This window comes from Berghia stephanieae, chromosome 2 (genome assembly GCF_034508935.2).
Source record: "Berghia stephanieae isolate SIO BIC M18660-M18661 chromosome 2, UCSD_Bste_1.3, whole genome shotgun sequence".
Lineage (NCBI taxonomy): Eukaryota > Metazoa > Mollusca > Gastropoda > Nudibranchia > Aeolidiidae > Berghia > Berghia stephanieae.
In genome coordinates, this window is record NC_088361.1 from 25,985,843 (window position 1) to 26,005,842 (window position 20,000).

The 20,000-nt window shown below is 36.2% G+C and overlaps 1 protein-coding gene across 1 annotated transcript in view; it reads right to left on the reverse strand.

The window, feature by feature from the left end:
* LOC144963906 (integrin beta pat-3-like) overlaps positions 1-20,000 on the reverse strand; it is a 62,763-nt gene that overhangs the window by 28,821 nt on the left and 13,942 nt on the right. Inside the window, exons 4-9 of the mRNA XM_078897852.1 lie at positions 10,334-10,435; positions 5,676-5,760; positions 4,520-4,651; positions 3,993-4,089; positions 1,355-1,457; positions 638-724 (exon numbers count right to left, since the gene is read on the reverse strand). Of these exons, the coding sequence (XP_078753978.1) occupies positions 638-724; positions 1,355-1,457; positions 3,993-4,089; positions 4,520-4,651; positions 5,676-5,760; positions 10,334-10,435 (606 nt within the window). The remainder of the gene's footprint in view (positions 1-637; positions 725-1,354; positions 1,458-3,992; positions 4,090-4,519; positions 4,652-5,675; positions 5,761-10,333; positions 10,436-20,000) is intronic.

The window sequence follows — 20,000 nt, forward strand, 5'->3', positions numbered from 1 at the left end:
AATATTTTGCGTCAGTTAAATTACCTCCATTACAACAATAAAACCATAAAATGTAGGGTTATCAGACTTGTAAATCAGGGTTGCCAGATTATTTTTCAACAAAATGCCAGGAGAAGACTCAAAAAATGCCAAAACACTCAAAAAAAATGCCAAAGTCTGTTGACTCCCACCCCCTCTAAGAAAACTACTCACTTTTGATAGACAATTTACTATCATATCCTGGTGGCTTGCGTGTTTTCTTTTCTTTTTTTTTCTTTTTTTTTTAAAATTATACTAAATTTCCCGTTGGGGTAATTTTTTACCTACTGACTACTAAGTGGAGTGCTAAACCACTACACCACGGTCGAGAAAAGGTGTCATTTGAAGTATAATATACAAGAAAAGAAAATGCCAAATGAAAATGCCAAATGCCAAATGATTTTTCTAATGCCAAACGGTTTTCAAAAATGCCAGATTTTTGGAATCTGGCATTTAAAATGCCAAACTGGCAACCCTGTTGTAAATAAGTTTACGTTCTCCCGTCCAATCAAATTTGTCGGCAAAACATTAATTCTTTATATCGCATTTTATATGGAAATCAAAACAGTTATTTAAAATTAATCTGTTTTTAAGAGTACGACAGTGAGCGAGGTCTTACAGTGCAGGTGACAGCCTGCATGATGGCGTCCAGTGATCCTTCAGGATGGTCCACATTGCCTGTCAACTTTGTGCTGTGAATTTGGTTCTGGGAAAAATAAGAAGTACAAATTAAACTAGGGAGACAGCGTGGCTCAGCGGTACGGCCTTTGCTTCGTACCGTAAGGTACCGAGTTCGATCACCCGCCACCACTGCGTTGTGTGACCTTGAGCAAGTCACCTCGCCCTAACTCAATTTGTGGCGCTGCACTGCGGCTGACGCCTGGGTTATTAGTCTTCCGAAGAATTGATTACATATACGCCTCCGAGGAGTTTAAAATCGGAAGAGTACAAGGTTTAAAATCACGACTTCTTTGCTCTACTCATATCGGAGGCACCCTATATGTCCGTTCATATTTGGCGTGTTGGTTGAAACAAAAAATATAAACATTGAGAGTATAAGTGTTGTAATGATAGACAAATCAATAATATCATTGTTTATAATATTGCGTATAATTTCAATTGAGAAATGAGTCGCCACTTTGGCGTATTTTATGTCAAATTATAATATTGGAAACATGATTGACTGATCGTCTAAGGTTAATGGAATTATTCTCTACAAATTTATTATCTCATGGGATTGAGATCAAGATTAGGTCGAATACTATGACTCAGTTTGTTAAACAATTATTCTGTTTTATCAACATCAAATTATACTAGTAATGAAAAGCTTACTGACCTTAAATTTGTTGAGATCGCTGGTCATGGATAGAAGATGTCTGAACTCAAAGGGTGGAGCACATTCTATCTCAGTTTTGCCTCCTAAGCACGGATTGATGAGTCTGAGGTTGAAATAATCAGGTAATTTGGATTGTTCGGCTATCTCATAATTTTTCAAAATTATTTATTCACTTTCTCTAACTTTTGATTTGAAAGCTAGTGGAGAACCAGCAAAATCTGCAGGTGAATAGACGCACTTATTTATTTATTTACTTACTGTTGTGGAAATTGATTAATCAAGACGTATTTTTGGGTCTTTAATGATCAAGTAATGAAGTCTGTAGGTGCCAGCAAATGGATCTGGCAAGCCTTCTGTACTGTAGATTTAACTTAAAAAACAAAAAAACAAAAAAAAACAAAAAAAAAAAAAACAACAACAAAAAACACATAAAACAACAACAACAAAAAAAACAAAACAAAACAAACAAACAAAAAAAAAACCCCAAAAAACAAAAACCAAACAAACAAACATGTAGTGAGTTTTGACGTGGGCAAATCACAGACCTTAAAGGTTTATGTTGCACAGGCACTCGTCCATTTTAATGTATTATACCATCATGGAAATTAAGTATGACCGAGACAAATCTTTAGAGACATCAATGAACACAATCGGTCCAGTGATAAAGTCTGCATGTACGCGCAAAAAATGGGCCAGTTTAAAAAAGATGATAGAAGTCCAAGACGAGTTTCGCTCATCACACAATGTTGTTGGTCTTCGTTAAACCTTTTAGTCTTAAAAGATGAATGATCTTTAAATAAAAGATGCCAATTATAATCTTTAAAATCGAACACTAGTAGAATATCTTTTTTTTTCATTATGGTTAGAGGTTTTTTTCTTTCTTATTTTTTTGGTTTGAAATTCGAATATAAATAAACAAATATAGGAAATATATATAATAAATATACCCCCCCCCCCCCGGCCAAAAAAAGCCCCCCCCCCCCCCCCCCCCAAAAAAAAAAAATAAATAAAATAAAATTGAGATTTATAACGCAGAATCCACTAAATGTGATCAAAATGCTTTATAAGGGGCCCAAAGCCAACAGAGACTTATAATACATAAGATGAGACATGAGACCTGTAAGGTGATATTACAATTCTTTTTCGAGGAGGTAACGCTACTGTTAACGGCCAGGTACCAATAACTGTAACCGGCATACGGTAGAGAACGTGGCCTTTTCTAAGGATTCTGCCGTGAATTGTGACATACTTTTTAGGCAGTGCCAAGTTCACGAAGGCCTTGAGTTAAAACATGGGCTTTTTAAAACTTTTACTTTCATCAAAGGCAAACCATTTTAAAATGATTCAAAATTTGAACTCTTTATAAATAATAATAATAATGATGATGATAATAATAATAATAATAATAATAATAATAATAATAATAATAATAATAATGATAATATAATAATAATAATAATAATAATAATAATAATAATAATAATAATAATAATAATAATAATAATAATAATAATAATAATAATAAAAATAAAGCAGAAAAAGGCGCCCGCATTGGCGTGCCAACTCAACGCCTATTGAGACATCTTTTAAAGAAATAATGAATCTGACGTCATTTAGCTCTTTGTTATTGTATAAAGACCGTCAGAAAGGTGATTAGTTATCACCAGGATGAATATTTTCTAAAGACGGCAACGTTTGCACATAGATTTGTGAGTTGGTGAGGTTTATTTTGGCAAGCCGAACAGATGAGTATTTGCTTAACCACATAACCGTCAATATATATCTACGTTCTGGAAGTGCACACTTCACCCAACAATGAATTTCAATCATTATGTTGACACATCTCCGTCATTATACCCTTTTAAACCGATAAGTCACATATTATGACTGCATTACAAGGTAGTGTAGATAGAGTCACATTTTGTGACTGTATTACAAGGTAGTGTGGATAGAGTCAAATACTATGACTGTATTACAAGGTAGTGTAAAAGAGTCACATTTTGTGACTGTATTACAAGGTAGTGTAGATAGAGTCAAATACTATGACTGTATTACAAGGTAGTGTAAATAGAGTCACATTTTATGGCTGTATTACAAGGTCGTGTAGATAGAGTCAAACATTATGACTGTATCACAAAGTAGTGTAAATAGAGTCACATATTATGACTGTATTATATGGAAGTGTAAATAGAGTCATATATTATGACTGTATCACAAAGTAGTGTAAATAGAGTCACATATTATGACTGTATTATATGGTAGTGTAAATAGAGTCATATATTATGACTGTATCACAAAGTAGTGTAAATAGAGTCACATATTACGACTATTACAATCTTTCGGCTCGGCGCATAGTTGAGTCCTTGGAAAAGGCTCTTAACTCACATTCTCTTACCGTACTCAGGTGTAAAATGAGTACCTGGCCGTTAACAGCGTTGTCTTTGTCTGAAAAATTGTAATATCGCCTAACAGGCGTCATGTCCCGTCCTACATGTTAAATGTTGCTGTTGACCAGGGACCCCTTGTAAAGCGCTTTGAGCACATTTAGTGGATATTGCGCTATATAACGCTTAATTTAAAAAAGTGTAAATAGATTCAACATTATGACTGTATTACAAGGTAGTGTAAATAGACGGACCTTTGAGGGCTGGTGTCCGCGAATGGCAGGATGACCTTGTCTTGGAACACACCATAACCCATTTTATAATTCCTGGAAATATCTCCAATTGCTTGGCCTGAATTTGAGAAAAATATTAGACTCATCATCATCCTTTAACATTATCGTCATAGTTAACGTTCATAAAAGTAAAACTAGAGGTGCCTAGATCGTTGTTATCAGTGTCATCTTCTCATCAACTGATCAATATTATTTTTATCCTCACCCGTGACTGTTATTAAAGGAACAATTATCATTACTTATAATACGATTCTGGACTTCCTCCTCCTCATCATTACCACCATCGTCCTCATTATCATTGTCATCATCAGTATCATTAACATCCTCTTCCTCTTCCTCCTCATCCTCCTCGTCCTCCTCATCATCATCATAATCATCATCATCATCATCATCATCATCATCATCATCATCATCATCATCATCATCACCATCATCATCCACTTTAATTATCATATATTTTCATTATCACTACCATACAACCGTCTTACCAATGTCATCGGCCAGTTTGGCAAGGCTACGAATTGTACTGTTCATACTGACAGAGTTGTCAAAAAGAAAATAGAGATCCACGGGGAAATTATTGGCAGCTCGGAATGTCATTGGAATCGTATGTTCTTCTCCTGAAATAACAAATAAAAAAGCAACAAAATGTTTGTTTTATATTCTTTACCACCCACAATAATTGTTAAAAACACGGATAATTTTTTGACATTGTCCCCAATAGTTCATCAGAAATCCTTTTTTGAAAAATCCGGACAAAAAATCCAAGATGACCGCCCTGGGGACGATTTTTTCCATCTTTTTTTTTGTTTTTGTTGTTGTTTGAATTTGTCTAAACTTTGGCACATGTGCTCATTTTGAATTTCACAAAAACTCCCTAAGATTAGAAAAAGATTTTATGGTTTTTTGATATTTTACTTTTTAACTTCCCTTTAGGCAACCTTCAATTTGTCAAATATTACCAAACCAGAAACTTTATGAAATTTCAGGTTTGAAAACTTGAGAAGTTGAGGACCATCATGGCTTTGTAGTCTTGTGGTGTGACTGTCGGGTTCGAGTCCCTCTCTGAGCGATGCAAAGCTGAGTTATTGGAAAAGGCTATTTACTCGTATTCTCTCACTGTGATCAAGAATAAAATGAAATGAGTACTGGTCGTAACAGCATTGTTTGTGTCGAAAAAGAATAATTGTAACATATGTTCGCCAGTGACCCCTTGTAAAGCGATTTGAGCACGTTCAGTGGATTTGCTCTGTATAAATGATCAAGTTAATGCTCAACTTATCTCTATACCAATATTTGATATAAAATAATGATCCCCCCTCTATATTCATCTCTTTTTATCCCATCCCCCCCTCTCTCTCTCTCTGCGTCTCCCTCTCACTCCTACTCTCCTCCGTCTCCCCCCCCCCCCCCCCCCCCTCTCCTTCCTCTCGCTTTCTGTCTTCCTCCCTCCTTTTCAATCCCTTTTCTCTCTCCCCAGATCTACCCATTACCCTCTCTCTCTTTCTCTCCTTCCCCTCCCCCTCAAGCCCCCTTCTCTCTCTCTCCTTATCCTCTCTCTCCCCCCCCCCTCTCTCTCTCTCTCTCTCTCTCTCTCTCTCTCTCTCTCTCTCTCTCTCTCTCTTTATTTCCCTATTGACTTACTTGGTCGGGTTTTGATGGTGACAATTTGGGGCTGGACTTGGATCGCCTTAGGGTTGGAAGGTGTGCTGTCCCTCACGATGGAGTTCTGGGGAGAAATCAATATAATGATAAGACGAATGATGATGCGTGGCTCTGTAGCTCTGTGGCTCTGTGAGGCTCTGTGGCTCTGTGAGACTCTGTGGCTCTGTGAGACTCTGTAGCCTTGTGGCAAAACACTCGTCTTAGAACAGGTTCGCGTTCCGCGCAATATTAAGATCTTGGAAAAGTCTCTTTACTCATATTCTCCCACCGTACTCAGGTGTAAAATGAAAAAGGGTATATATATATATATCTTCCTGAAGATTGGGAATACTTGAAAAAATAGTGTAGAAGTTAAAGAAAATTACAGCTAGTTTTATCTTAAAGTTGAGCACTGTTATTTCATGTTTTTTGTTTTTATAATTTATAATATATATATATATATATATATATATATATATATATATATATATATATATATATATTATGTGATATGATATATACTATACTGTTTCTAAGCACCACATCTCATTACATCTCATCGATACAGTTTGGCAAAATTCTAATGCAAAAGCAAAAGGAGAATAATGATAATAGATATTGTGTGTGTGTGAGAATATATATATATATATATAAATCTATAGATAGCGTAGAGAGGGGAGGAGAGGATTAGAGTGGAAGAGACAGAGATAAAACATTTAGATATCCCTAGTCTAACAGAAGAATTAATTTTGACTTGATTCAAATTTATAGATTGACACACATGATTGAGAATATTGATTCATCAGAAATCATCACTTTCTCTACTGTAACGATTACATGGTGGAGTTGGGAGGGGGGGGGGGGGGTAAATTTAAACTTTACTTATCCACATTTAATACTACTTTTAGACATAGATCTTTAATGTTTCGTACCATTCACTTGTGGAATAGTATTATATTCGAAACAAAGAATGCATGTTTTCTGGGTGGTTTAAAATATAACCTTTGATCCACAGAGAGTTGAATCATCTAAGATTTCAATATGACCAATACCGCTTTCTTGCTCATTTGCGTGATGATACATTTATGACATTATTGATAGATCACTGTATCGTTTTCATCTCAACGATATATAAAGGATACAAACCTAAAATTACCCTTTAGCCATGTTATGTTAAATAATATATTGGACAAAGATTGCTCATTTGTAAACACACTTACACACAGGCATATAGCCATGTTATATTAAATAATATATTGGACAAAGATTGCTCATTTGTAAACACACTTACACAAACAGGCATATAGCCATGTTATATTAAATAATATATTGGACAAAGATTGCTCATTTGTAAACACACTTACACACACAGGCATATAGATATGCTATATTAAATAATATATTGGACAAAGATTGCTCATTTGTAAACACACTTACACACACAGGCATATAGATATGTTATATTAAATAATATACTGGACAAAGATTGCTCATTTGTAAACACACTTACACACACAGGCATATAGATATGTTATATTAAATAATATATTGGACAAAGATTGCTCATTTGTAAACACACTTATACACACAGGCATATAGCCATGTTATATTAAATAATATACTGGACAAAGATTGCTCATTTGTAAACACACTTACACACACAGGCATATAGCCATGTAATATTAAATAATATACTGAACAAAGATTGCTCATTTGTAAACACACTTACACACACAGGCATATAGATATGTTATATTAAATAATATATTGGACAAAGATTGCTCATTTGTAAACACACTTATACACACAGGCATACTTCACACACTCTTTCCTTTAAAAACCTGCACAGTGAAGTTATTTGGGTACACATTACTTACTAACAATGATTAAATGAGATGATCCCAATGATTGACAAAAACATACAAACAAACAAACAAAACAAGAACCAAAAAAAAAAAAACCCAACAAAAAACAAACAACACACTTATTGAAAACGGTAAGATTGAGTTTATACATTACTAACTGTGATATAAAGTTTAAAAACCCATTATGTGGTTTTTCAGAGACATGATACTCATATATCTCATTTTCTATAATATTGAATAGACAATAGAAATCGCCTGCTCCCCTTTGGATACGATGCTGGCCTATCGCAAAGTACTTTCCTATGTATTTAACAACTGTAGCTACCCAATAATGGCCGCGATGTGGAAACGGTGTCATAAAAAATATGTCAGCTGCACCTGGGATCGATTCTAGCCCCTTTGCTTGTAAAGAGAGTGTTTTACCAACTGAGCTATCGAAACTCAAAACAAATGTACAATTACCTTGACATCCCTAATTGAAGAATACGTGAATTGTAGAAAACAACAAGCCTATAATATAGGCTAATTAATAGAACTTTTAATGATTGGCATTCATGATATATTGCTGCGAATAACGCAATATCATTTAGTAGGGGTTAGTGGTAAGAAGCGGAACACAATAGATATGTATGTGCACTAATGTGTAGGTGTGTGTGTGTGTGTGTGTGTGTGTGTTGTGTGTGTGTGTGTGTGTGTGAGAGAGAGAGTAAAGATAGTGTGTGAGAATGGGAAAGGGAGAGATAAATCGGTTGATAAATAGATAGATAGATTGATAGATAGATAAATAGATAGATAGATAGATAGATAGATAGATAGATAGACAATAAAGATAGATAAGATGAGAGAGGCAAAGATGGAGAAAGGAATAAAGACAGATAGTGGAGGGAAGGGGGACGATAGACGTTGCCATTCTTTCCCGAAACAATTTTTAACTTCATAAAAAGTGAGTGGTTATAAACAAGACATAAGAAACACGTCTGCAAACATGTTTATGTGTGTATGAACGTATGTATGTAGATAGTTAGATTTGTGAATAAATAGATAGATGGACGGATGGATGAATGGGTATTAGATAGATAGATAAATAGATGGACAGATAGATAGAGTACAGAGGAAAGGATTAGAGAAGGAGAGACAGAGGGGGAGGGATAAAATAAAGACATGACTGGAAGGAGTAGGGACCGTAGACGTCATTGCTATCTATCAAAACAAATTTAATTTAATAACCACGCCTCTCGGACAGTCGTCATAATATAAACAATGGCAGTGATTTGTAAACATAGCAAACTACACAGTTTCAACAAAATGTCTGAGTAAAATACCCATTGTTCATCCGCTTGACCAATAGAACGAATACAGAAACCTATGTGCAAACTAAAACGTTTATAATATTATGATCGAGAAAATCGTGTGATAACTAGTCACCCATCTGGTGATTACAACAATAACAAGGCTCAGAGAGATGTTGATTTCATTCACTCTATTTTTATAAACAAACAACCGTGAAGGTGTGTCAGAAATCCCATATTCTGATTGGTCAAAAATCTACTGGTTTATTTAGATGCAAGCAATTACAACACCAGCAACAACACCAACAACAACAACAATACAGACTTCACTCTAGTTGTTAAAATATCAAATTTGTAGTTAAGTTAATTTAAAAAATGATATCTTGGGTTTTAGCACTCTAAATTAATTTAATAATTCATTCTCCTAAATAAAACATAATTAACTCGTTAACTACCGTGGGAAATTCGTATTTAAAAATTTGGCCATAAAACTCATCCTTCAAATATCGATCGATTTAAATGACCCTTATCTTGGCAAAAACTCTCAGGTCAGGTCACACAGAACGAATGACTTTTTAAGGACGAACCTGACTGTCTTGTAAATTAACAAAGGCTACGAGCAGACATTCTCTCGATAGTTTTTTAGAAAGAAATAGGTGTCTTGTAAATTATGAAGGCTACGAGCAGACATTCTCTCGAAAATTTTTTAGAAAGAAATGGCTGTCTTAAATGAACGAAGGCATTCTCTCGATAAATTTTAGAAAGAAATATCAAAATGCGTATTCTCACTAGATTGACTTCGAACTTTTAGATCAATTCAATTCAATGTATTGGAAGACACAGACAGTACGTTTTGTAAAAGGTGGGGGGGGGGGGGGGGGTTCGTTAGCTCAGTAGTTAGAGCACTCGCTTCATATGCAAAGGGGTGGGATCGATCACGGTGAAGTCGAGGTTTTTATCTGATACCCCCTTATCACACAACAGTGATTAGGTAGATAGGTCTGTTAGATCTGGCGGAAAGTTCTTTGTGATAGACCAGCTTCCTATACAAAGAGTACTAAGCAATTGCTAGTGTACGCTTAGCGCTATTGGTGTTGTGTACGTAGTAAAAAACTACGAGCACCATCCGCCAGCCGGTTATATATATATAATATATACACACACACACACACATATATATATATATATATATATATATATATATATATATATATATATATATATATATATATATATATATATATATATATATACACACATATATATATATAGCGTATCAACGCATAAGATATGTGCAACTTTAAACATTTATAGTCTGATTGATACTATTTTCTGAGGACTACTCATAAAAATGGCTGGCAAAAAACAATAACAAAGAGCTGAGTCAAGTTCAGTCCTTCTATAGAAACCGTCATTAACTCCGGCTCCTTGGTCTCTCTGACTCTGAAGGACTATCTACGTTTTGTAAAATAAAGTCAAACCAACACCAAATTATTACACATACCTGAACTGGTCGAATGGAACCTTTGGGGCTGTCGATGAGGCCCTCCTGACATCCTTCAAGTATCAAGTTGTCTCGTAAATCACACCTCGGCTTTTCAAAGTCCTGGAAATAAACAACGCAAATAAAGTCTAAAAGCCCATCCAGACGGTCAGTTAATTCATCCGATGCCGGGCGGATATCCAGAAACTGTAGGCGAGTTGGCATCCCATGGAAACTGAACGTGTAAACGAAAAATGTAACAGATATCTGACTGAAAACTGTCAAGACATCGGTTAATTTCTTAATTTGCATGCTCATTATTCAAGAGTTTTTGTCACTTTGCCTACAGTTTCTGAATATCCACCCTTCGTTGGATGAATTAACTGAACGTCTAAATGGGCAATAATAACTACAATATATCTACATACTTCTAAATGTTCTACGAGCGTCTTTTTACGGGCACAATTGACAATCATAAATTCCTCAAAATATTGTTGCGGTGTCAAAGTCTTGAAAATGCAAGAAATTGCCTCTTGAGCTTTAAAAATATTGACCATTTATTCAGAGCAATATCCACTAAACGTGCTGAAAGCGTTTCACAAAGGGGTCCTTGACCAACACTAAACACGTAGGTCCAGTCATGACGCCTGTCTCCGACTGTCTCCGACGGACACAGTATTCATTTCACACTTGATTAAGGTAAGAAAATGTGAGTAAATAGTCTCTTCTAATCACTCAACTATGCGCGGCTCAGAACGGAATCCGAACCCAGGACCTTCTGATCAGGCAGCCGAGTGTTATACCAAAGACCACGTAGCCGTACAATTACATACCACTTAGTAGATGATCTACACTGGCGGTCGGTCAATAGAGCGAAGTTGTTTTGTGCCGCCCTATATTTTCCGTAGATTAGCATGTCAACCAAACAAAAAACTTCAATTTTACAATTTTGATAAAATTAAAAATTTAGCACATACTGCTTTTTGTTTTGAATTTAATATTTGATGACTCGTGCGTCGCTCCGCGAAGGTAGCGTCAAATCGGCACGTTTCATCTTTCCCCCGTTGCCTGCGCGGGGTGACAATGAGGGGTGTGGTGTGGTGGGGAAGTTTTTTTTGTTTATATGAGTCAGTCTTCGTTTGGCCGTCCTGTCCTTATCCTATACTCCGTTGTACCTTGAAGAAAGTTAGTTACTACTCCAAGATATGAAGTGAATAGAAAAGTGCCAGAAGACAATAGAGAATAAAAATTTTTCGCGGCGGTGGTGGGGTTTGAACCTGCGACCTTATTGGTACGACAACTCCGCCTGGCAGGTGAGAGCGTGGCTCTACCGTGTGAGCTATCCACGAACACAAAAATATTCGTTTCAAACTCAAAGTCATTACTAGATCCCTCTCTCACCCACTTCTTGAGACCGCCGATTCGTTCGTACACCACCATCGCGAATAATTTTGACCAGCAGTTAAGCCTAATAGCCAATATTCTCAACACAAACATATAACATAGAAACGATTGAGACATTGAGTATGCTCCGGTGTATGGGTGTGAATTTTTAATTCAGAAAAGTGAGTGGAGCAGGCACTTATGTTGGTAACAACAAGATATGAAGTGAATAGAAAAGTGCCAGAAGACAATAGAGAATAAAAATTTTTCGCGGCGGTGGTGGGGTTTGAACCTGCGACCTTATTGGTACGACAACTCCGCCTGGCAGGTGAGAGCGTGGCTCTACCGTGTGAGCTATCCACGAACACAAAAATATTCGTTTCAAACTCAAAGTCATTACTAGATCCCTCTCTCACCCACTTCTTGAGACCGCCGATTCGTTCGTACACCACCATCGCGAATAATTTTGACCAGCAGTTAAGCCTAATAGCCAATATTCTCAACACAAACATATAACATAGAAACGATTGAGACATTGAGTATGCTCCGGTGTATGGGGTGAATTTTTAATTCAGAAAAGTGAGTGGAGCAGGCACTTATGTTGGTAACAACAAGATATGAAGTGAATAGAAAAGTGCCAGAAGACAATAGAGAATAAAAATTTTTCGCGGCGGTGGTGGGGTTTGAACCTGCGACCTTATTGGTACGACAACTCCGCCTGGCAGGTGAGAGCGTGGCTCTACCGTGTGAGCTATCCACGAACACAAAAATATTCGTTTCAAACTCAAAGTCATTACTAGATCCCTCTCTCACCCACTTCTTGAGACCGCCGATTCGTTCGTACACCACCATCGCGAATAATTTTGACCAGCAGTTAAGCCTAATAGCCAATATTCTCAACACAAACATATAACATAGAAACGATTGAGACATTGAGTATGCTCCGGTGTATGGGGTGAATTTTTAATTCAGAAAAGTGAGTGGAGCAGGCACTTATGTTGGTAACAACAAGATATGAAGTGAATAGAAAAGTGCCAGAAGACAATAGAGAATAAAAATTTTTCGCGGCGGTGGTGGGGTTTGAACCTGCGACCTTATTGGTACGACAACTCCGCCTGGCAGGTGAGAGCGTGGCTCTACCGTGTGAGCTATCCACGAACACAAAAATATTCGTTTCAAACTCAAAGTCATTACTAGATCCCTCTCTCACCCACTTCTTGAGACCGCCGATTCGTTCGTACACCACCATCGCGAATAATTTTGACCAGCAGTTAAGCCTAATAGCCAATATTCTCAACACAAACATATAACATAGAAACGATTGAGACATTGAGTATGCTCCGGTGTATGGGGTGAATTTTTAATTCAGAAAAGTGAGTGGAGCAGGCACTTATGTTGGTAACAACAAGATATGAAGTGAATAGAAAAGTGCCAGAAGACAATAGAGAATAAAAATTTTTCGCGGCGGTGGTGGGGTTTGAACCTGCGACCTTATTGGTACGACAACTCCGCCTGGCAGGTGAGAGCGTGGCTCTACCGTGTGAGCTATCCACGAACACAAAAATATTCGTTTCAAACTCAAAGTCATTACTAGATCCCTCTCTCACCCACTTCTTGAGACCGCCGATTCGTTCGTACACCACCATCGCGAATAATTTTGACCAGCAGTTAAGCCTAATAGCCAATATTCTCAACACAAACATATAACATAGAAACGATTGAGACATTGAGTATGCTCCGGTGTATGGGGTGAATTTTTAATTCAGAAAAGTGAGTGGAGCAGGCACTTATGTTGGTAACAACAAGATATGAAGTGAATAGAAAAGTGCCAGAAGACAATAGAGAATAAAAATTTTTCGCGGCGGTGGTGGGGTTTGAACCTGCGACCTTATTGGTACGACAACTCCGCCTGGCAGGTGAGAGCGTGGCTCTACCGTGTGAGCTATCCACGAACACAAAAATATTCGTTTCAAACTCAAAGTCATTACTAGATCCCTCTCTCACCCACTTCTTGAGACCGCCGATTCGTTCGTACACCACCATCGCGAATAATTTTGACCAGCAGTTAAGCCTAATAGCCAATATTCTCAACACAAACATATAACATAGAAACGATTGAGACATTGAGTATGCTCCGGTGTATGGGGTGAATTTTTATTCAGAAAAGTGAGTGGAGCAGGCACTTATGTTGGTAACAACAAGATATGAAGTGAATAGAAAAGTGCCAGAAGACAATAGAGAATAAAAATTTTTCGCGGCGGTGGTGGGGTTTGAACCTGCGACCTTATTGGTACGACAACTCCGCCTGGCAGGTGAGAGCGTGGCTCTACCGTGTGAGCTATCCACGAACACAAAAATATTCGTTTCAAACTCAAAGTCATTACTAGATCCCTCTCTCACCCACTTCTTGAGACCGCCGATTCGTTCGTACACCACCATCGCGAATAATTTTGACCAGCAGTTAAGCCTAATAGCCAATATTCTCAACACAAACATATAACATAGAAACGATTGAGACATTGAGTATGCTCCGGTGTATGGGGTGAATTTTTAATTCAGAAAAGTGAGTGGAGCAGGCACTTATGTTGGTAACAACAAGATATGAAGTGAATAGAAAAGTGCCAGAAGACAATAGAGAATAAAAATTTTTTAAATATTTTTGTGTTCGTGGATAGCTCACACGGTAGAGCCACGCTCTCACCTGCCAGGCGGAGTTGTCGTACCAATAAGGTCGCAGGTTCAAACCCCACCACCGCCGCGAAAAATTTTTATTCTCTATTGTCTTCTGGCACTTTTCTATTCACTTCATATCTTGTTGTTACCAACATAAGTGCCTGCTCCACTCACTTTTCTGAATTAAAAATTCACCCCATACACCGGAGCATACTCAATGTCTCAATCGTTTCTATGTTATATGTTTGTGTTGAGAATATTGGCTATTAGGCTTAACTGCTGGTCAAAATTATTCGCGATGGTGGTGTACGAACGAATCGGCGGTCTCAAGAAGTGGGTGAGAGAGGGATAAGAGTTCACGAAGGCCACGGTCATGCGCGGTGGCTATGCCTATCTCTTTTGGTCGCCTCGGTGCGAGGCGACCAAAAGAGATACTATTTTTAGAAGGCCCTGATTGTGTGCATTGTCTAATACTAATAATAGTATAATTATAAAGATGTCGCTGATTGTGTGTGAAGTTAACAAGTGCTTTGCGTTTGGAATTAAATGTGGATTTTTAAATTCTATTATTCTAAAGTTGTGTGTCATACCGTTAGTCGTTAGTATTCAGAGAAAAGTATTATCGCTGTTGTCATTGTTTATGAAACCTACCTGTTTTTATCTTGAATCATTTTATTTTAAAAAGTTATTTCTGTAATTTGTAACCAATCATGAATCATGTTGATTTTTTAATTGATAATCAATTCCGACACTTATCCCCTCAAGAGAAAATAGTGGTGAAAGATTTAGGTCCACACAAACCAGTGAATTTTAACTTAGTTTCTAACACTCCGAGGAGACAGCGCCGATTGAATAATGATTATTTTTAAAATGTTGAATGGCTTACTGCCAGTGAAAGCCGTAAAACGCTTCATTGTTTTTATTGCTTGATTTTTGGTGATGTATGCTATAACGGACAACAGGAGGATTCAGTGATATTGCGCACATCTCTCAGGCACTGAAGAAACATTCTGAATCAAATAGCCATGTCACAGATGCTGTTAAATATAAACTTTTCAACGTTGTAGATATAAGAAATCAGTTGGAAACAGGACATGCTGCGTCTGTGAGTCGTTATAATGAACAGGTGAAAGTTACCAGACAAGTTTTGTCCAAGATAATTGATGCTCTTTTGTGAGTACGTCTCGTTAATATTCTAACACACACACACACACACACACACATACACGCACACACAAATACACGCACATATTGGTCAGATTCAGCGTGGGTTACGCAACTGGATGCGTGGGTTGACGGAGGCAGGAAGCAATAACAAACCCACATGGTTGCCATTACCTCCACCATCATTCTCGCTCACGGTTTGTGGAAAGCACTTCATTACAGGCACGTAATAGTGAATCTAGTTTTTGTTTTGAACATTTCTATTATTATTCTTTGTAAATTGACCCATATTAAAAGAACATACAAACAAAAAAGGCATGACCAGTCACTAACAATGCCGTGTAGTGTGTAGACAGTAACACAGTACGGTGAACATGACTGACACTGACATTGGGGTCTGAATGTCGGAACCCATGAGTCGTTCGCAACTCTGCCTCACGTATTCATTTAATCAGTCAATTTATTTTTTATTAAGCTTGCGTAAAACATACAAACAAAAAAGACATGACCAGTCACTAACAATGCAGTGTAGTGTGTAGACAGTAACACGGTACGGTGAACATGAATGACACTGGGATCGGAATGTCGGAACCCAGTAGTCGTTCGCAACTCGGCCTCGCGTACTCATTTAATCAGTCAATTTAATTTTCATTTGGCTTGCCTATTCTTCAAGTTTATGTTATATTCACCTTTTCTATTTAAAAAGGGTAATCCAAACAGACCATAAACGATTTTATAATAAGCCGACTTCAACTTCCATCACACACGAACTTATTTTGGGTGTTTTTTTTTTAACCAAACCGTTTGACTCAAATTAAAGCTTCGGCATTGGATAAGGAGCGAGGTCCCTGTTGCCATCTTGCTTAGTTTATACAGAGACTGGGTTGCCACCTTGGCTGTTCTTGATAAATAGTAAAATAGTACAACTTTGTGCAATATGAGAGAGAGAGAGAGAGAGAGAGAGAGAGAGAGAGAGAGAGAGAGAGAGAGAGAGAGAGAAATTTTGAACAAAAAACGAATCTCTCTCTCTCTCTCTCTCTCTCTCTCTCTCTCTCTCTCTCTCTCTCTCTCTTCCTATTTCATCTGTCACACTGTTTGACAATCTTCATCACCTGGCTCACTTGTACTTGTAATATCGGGTGTGAGGTAAAATTTTGAACAATTATTATTATTTATAAAATGCAGAATCTTTTCAAATAAACGGATAAAATAGAGATTAATTCTAATCGAACAGTGGAACACAAAGGCAGAATTTGGGAACAATCTAACACATAAGTGTCGTGGTCTTATTTATAAAATGCAGAAACTTTGCAAATAAACGGATAGACTAGATGTTATTTCGATTCGAAAAGTGGAACACAATAGGAAAATTTGCGAATACCCAGTCCAGACATAAGCGTTATGGTCTTATTTATAAAGTGCAGAATCTTTGCAAATAAACGGATAAAATAGAGATTAATTCGATTCGAAAAGTGGAACACATAAGCAGAATTTGCGAATGCCCGGTCCAGACATAAGCGTTATGGTCTTATTTATAAAGTGCAGAAACTTTGCAAATAAACAGATAAAATAGAGATTAATTCGATTCGAAAAGTGGAACACATAAGCAGAATTTGCGAATGCCTGGTCCAGACATAAGCGTTATGGTCTTATTTATAAAGTGCAGAAACTTTGCAAATAAACGGATAGACTAGATGTTATTTCGATTCGAAAAGTGGAACACAATAGGAAAATTGGCGAATACCCAGTCCAGACATAAGCGTTATGGTCTTATTTATAAAGTGCAGAATCTTTTCAAATAAACGGATAAAATAGAGATTAATTCTAATCGAACAGTGGAACACAAAGGCAGAATTTGCGAACAATCTAACACATAAGTGTCGTGGTCTTATTTATAAAATGCAGAAACTTTGCAAATAAACGGATAAGATAGAGATTAATTCGATTCGAAAGTGGAATGCAAATGCAGAAGTTGTGAATACCCGGTCCAGGCATAAGCGTCATGGTCTTATTTATAAAGTGCAGAAACTTTGCAAATAAACGGATAGACTAGATGTTATTTCGATTCGAAAAGTGGAACACAATAGGAAAATTGGCGAATACCCAGTCCAGACATAAGCGTTATGGTCTTATTTATAAAGTGCAGAATCTTTTCAAATAAACGGATAAAATAGAGATTAATTCTAATCGAACAGTGGAACACAAAGGCAGAATTTGCGAACAATCTAACACATAAGTGTCGTGGTCTTATTTATAAAATGCAGAAACTTTGCAAATAAACGGATAAGATAGAAATTAATTCGATTCGAAAGTGGAATGCAAATGCAGAAGTTGTGAATACCCGGTCCAGACATAAGCGTTATGGTCTTATTTATAAAGTGCAGAAACTTTGCAAATAAACGGATAAGATAGAGATTAATTCGATTCGAAAGTGGAATGCAAATGCAGAAGTTGTGAATACCCGGTCCAGGCATAAGCGTCATGGTCTTATTTATAAAGTGCAGAAACTTTGCAAATAAACGGATAAAATAGAGATTAATTTGGTTCGAAAAGTGGAACACATAAGCAGAATTTGCGAATGCCCGGTCCAGACATAAGCGTTATGGTCTTATTTATAAAGTGCAGAAACTTTGCAAATAAACGGATAGACTAGATGTTATTTCGATTCGAAAAGTGGAACACAATAGGAAAATTTGCGAATACCCAGTCCAGACATAAGCGTTATGGTCTTATTTATAAAGTGCAGAAACTTTGCAAATAAACGGATAAAATAGAGATTAATTTGATTCGAAAAGTGGAACACATAAGCAGAATTTGCGAATGCCCGGTCCAGACATAAGCGTTATGGTCTTATTTATAAAGTGCAGAAACTTTGCAAATAAACGGATAGACTAGATGTTATTTCGATTCGAAAAGTGGAACACAATAGGAAAATTTGCGAATACCCAGTCCAGACATAAGCGTTATGGTCTTATTTATAAAGTGCAGAAACTTTGCAAATAAACGGATAAGATAGAGATTAATTCGATTCGAAAGTGGAATGCAAATGCAGAAGTTGTGAATACCCGGTCCAGGCATAAGCGTCATGGTCTTGTTTAAATGAAACAATGCAGTTTTAAAAAAATTATGGTCATTGAGTAATTAAGCTAAATATGCGGAGTTCAAATAGATAACTTGATCTGTGAAATTTTTTTATAATTAGCTGTTTTTATTCTCCATCATTTAGATTATGTGATTAAGTTTATAATTGAAATACAAACTTTTTCTCACTTATCAATGTTTTGCAATAAATGAGAGTGTGAGTGAACCTGTGCAAAGAAAATTATTTGATAGAGTGATATTTATCATGCTTTTCAGTTTGTAGTTGAATTCTAGAATGGATTCTTTATAGTTCTCATTGATTGTATGTCAGTATGTCAGTCTTTAGGACACCGATTACCCTAATGCGGTCACAATTTACAATGTACGGCCACAAGCCCGTTAAACGCAGAGTGGGGTATTGTTGTTTGCAAGTAATGCTATAGTTTTAATAGGATATCTGTCTCCTATTAAAATACATTCCTGTGTTGGATTTTGGATTAAATTCATGTCTTCTTCGGATTATGGGATATTTAATTTTCATGGATTGTGATTGTGATTTTCAAGATTTTTAATGTAAGTAAATGCCCAAATAGATATTTTTATTCATTTATTCTTTATTTTTATTTTTTTAGTTTTGTTTTGTTTTGTTTTGAAGCATTTATTATAAGAAATAATGTACATATGCACTTATACACCAAAGACTGCTTTCAACTGCTTATTATTATTATTATTATTATTAGTATTATTATTATTATTATTATTATTATTATTATTATTATTATTATTATTATTATTATTATTATTATTATTATTATTATTATTATTATTATTAATATTATTATATAATAATAATAATAATAATAATAATAATAATAATAATAATAATAATAATAATAATAATAATAATAATAATAATAATAATAATAATAATAAGTGCATTGAGTGAAATCCCAATCACGGTTGCCCAAATAAAACTGGCGCTAGAATCCCGACTACCTGTCTAAACGAATGTTGTTTGTACGATACATACTAACTACACGTTCAATATCGGGGGCAGAAAATATGCGTTTGGTTTTATGAAATTAAAACAGTAGTCCCACATTGTTCTTTGATGTTATTTGTGGTTGCATTTGCTTTGAAACTTACACATTATATTGTGTTACATTGTTTACAAAATATTTCTGGTACTCGTATGCATGTGTAGTCAACGGTCAATCGTATTCTTTATTATTTTATTATTAATTTTGGCTTGGCATCTTACATATGTGAATTTGACAGGTTGTTATGGATGGTAATTACTCGTATAACATTAAGTGATTTTTAAACATTTTTACGGCGTTTTAAATGTCTTTCTTGCATTCATTGCCGAGCACCTCCACTTTTCTGT